Here is a 2,259-nt window from a genome sequence, read left to right as displayed (position 1 = left end):
GTCGATGATGAAGCAAGGCTAAGGCGGGAGGACGACCCGGGCTAGACGTCTGGTCGCCTCTCTTGTTAACTGTAGTGTACAGCGATAGCAGTTTTGACGTGATCGTGTAATGAAACCTCCTGCCATCACTGCTTGCCTACTCCTTTGCGACAGAGCTCGTGATGGCGACCACGTCGTTGAGGTCGGACGAGAAGTTGACGCCTCCGAACACAAGAACCTCTCCCTCTCCTCCCGTCGTCACGGTTGTAGCACTGTGAGCGAACCTTGCCAGCGTCTCGCCGTCCTCCTGCCAGCGGCTTGTCAGCGGCAAAAGACGGAGGAGGGGGAGGAGCTTGCCTGCTCGGGCACGTCGCATCGAAGAGAGAAAGTTTCTTGCGTAGAAGGTGGAGGGTCTTGGAGCTCTTCTCATTCAACAGTCAGACAAGTAGCAGACATTCTCCGGTGTATGAAAACATCGCGCAGAGCAAGACACGAGGCAGCATCGCATCCTTCACCGAGATCGATCACGACGCTCTGAGCGCAGATTTCCGGTGCCGTGAGATCGAGTCCTCCCACCAGGATGAGCCGGGAGTCTCTCAGCTTCGCAAGGTCAGCATGGCGTCCTGAGAAGAGACGGAAAACCTTAGCCATGGCATGTCCGCAACGTTTGAAGCTCGTGCTCTCAACCTTGACTACCTGGTTCATAAGTGAGGTGACGGATTGCGCTGTCATCACAAGTGCCTTCAACGACGTCTTGTCTATCAAGATCGCTTCCGACGACACTACCTCTTCCTTCACACCTTTCAACATGCCAGAGGCAAGGAAGGGAGATGAGTGATACCCCGTCGACCCTCCCTCCGAAGATGATCAAGAAATCCTTGTAGAGCGAGCAGGTGTGCATCTCTCGCGGCGAGATCCGAGACAAGGACTCCTCCTCGCACTTACTCCAGGTGATCTTCAAGCATGTTCAGCACGACATTCGTTGCAAGCAAGCGAAACCTTGTCAGGGAGATCCTGAAGGTCTGCTATCTCAACCTGCCGAGGTTAGGGACGGGGATCAGCTCTCTCCATCAACAAATGTTGTCTCACACTCAGCAGCAGACCACTGGAGCTTCCTCCTCCTATCACCACCATCTTCTCGGCTCCTTCCTCCCCCTCAACTAGTGTTGCCGTGTGCGAGTTGCGAGCTGAGGGCGTCAGTCCCTCCTGCCGCTGCTCAGCAGCATGAGAAATGAGGTCGAGTAAAGATGAGCGATAAACCGGTTCTAGCCAGCACAGGCTGCCGTCCTCCTCCTTGAGGACCCACGTGTCGTTGTAGAACTCTTGGGTTGGCATGTACATCCCGCCATGCACAACAGCGTTGCGCTGCGACCTTGACAGGCATTTCAGCAGGATGCGGCTTCCTGCTCGCTCCTACCAGACGACTGCAGTATGTCCAGCACGAGGAGGAGGGCTGCCTCCTGTAGCCTCCACGTCCTCCCTGCTTGTCCTCCACATGTCAACACGCCTGTCACCCTCCCTGCAATACTTTCCATTTCCCTTGGCGGAGGTCAAACTTTGCTATCCTCGTCGAGTATTCCTGGCTACGACGCGAAACATCATGCAGCAATATGGGGAGGCACAACTCACTTGCGATTCGCTCCCCCGATGATGTAGAGGCTCGACCCCATCAGCACGGCAGCATGTCCTCCCCCTGCCCCGAGACTTGAGGTCGAGCGAGGGAGTGGCAAACGAGATCACGAGCTTGCGGGGATTCGCCTCCTGTCTTGAGAGTCTTTGCGGAGAGAGCAAGAGTCTACATGATCATCAAGAGAGGATCAAAAACAATCAAGGCTGTGAGACTCACTCGCGTTTCATTTCCGTCCTTGATCTCTTCGATGTAGAGATTCATCTCCAGACCTTCAAAGACTTCCTGCTCAATTCACATCCCATCTCCTCCTCCATCTTCTTTGTCTAGTCTCATCTGGCTCATCCTTGTCCTCCCTTCCTCTCTCCTCCTCTCCTCCTCTCCTCCTCTCTCCCTCTCTATTCTCTCCCTCCGTCTCGACCGCCTGCTTCTCCTGCCATCCCGCCTAGGTGAAGGTGCCAAGTCCGCCCCGGTACCAAATGCTGATCCCGGATAAAGACAAAGACCTTGACTCGATGATCAACATGATCATCATCATCATCATCATGATCATCAACAACAACATCATCATCATCATCATCATCATCATCATCATCATCATCATCATCATCATCATCATCATCATCATCATCATCATCATCATCATCATCATC

The 2,259-nt window shown here is 53.9% G+C and overlaps 1 protein-coding gene across 1 annotated transcript; it reads right to left on the bottom strand.

The window, feature by feature from the left end:
- Window positions 1-136: 136 nt before the first annotated feature.
- GUITHDRAFT_112592 (hypothetical protein) lies at window positions 137-1,870 on the bottom strand (the record flags this gene model as incomplete). Its single annotated transcript, XM_005828301.1, has 11 exons — window positions 137-286; window positions 508-675; window positions 715-771; window positions 821-934; window positions 979-1,014; window positions 1,069-1,191; window positions 1,240-1,351; window positions 1,494-1,562; window positions 1,609-1,672; window positions 1,720-1,774; window positions 1,826-1,870. 11 exons carry the CDS (start codon window positions 1,868-1,870, stop codon window positions 137-139), a joined length of 993 nt encoding a protein of 330 aa, XP_005828358.1.
- Between the last annotated feature and the right edge of the window lie 389 nt (window positions 1,871-2,259).

The sequence above is a fragment of the Guillardia theta genome (genome assembly GCF_000315625.1).
Source record: "Guillardia theta CCMP2712 unplaced genomic scaffold GUITHscaffold_60, whole genome shotgun sequence".
NCBI classification, from domain to species: Eukaryota; class Cryptophyceae; order Pyrenomonadales; family Geminigeraceae; genus Guillardia; species Guillardia theta.
Note: the sequence above shows the minus strand (reverse complement) of the source record. Positions and strands in the feature narration are given on the sequence as shown.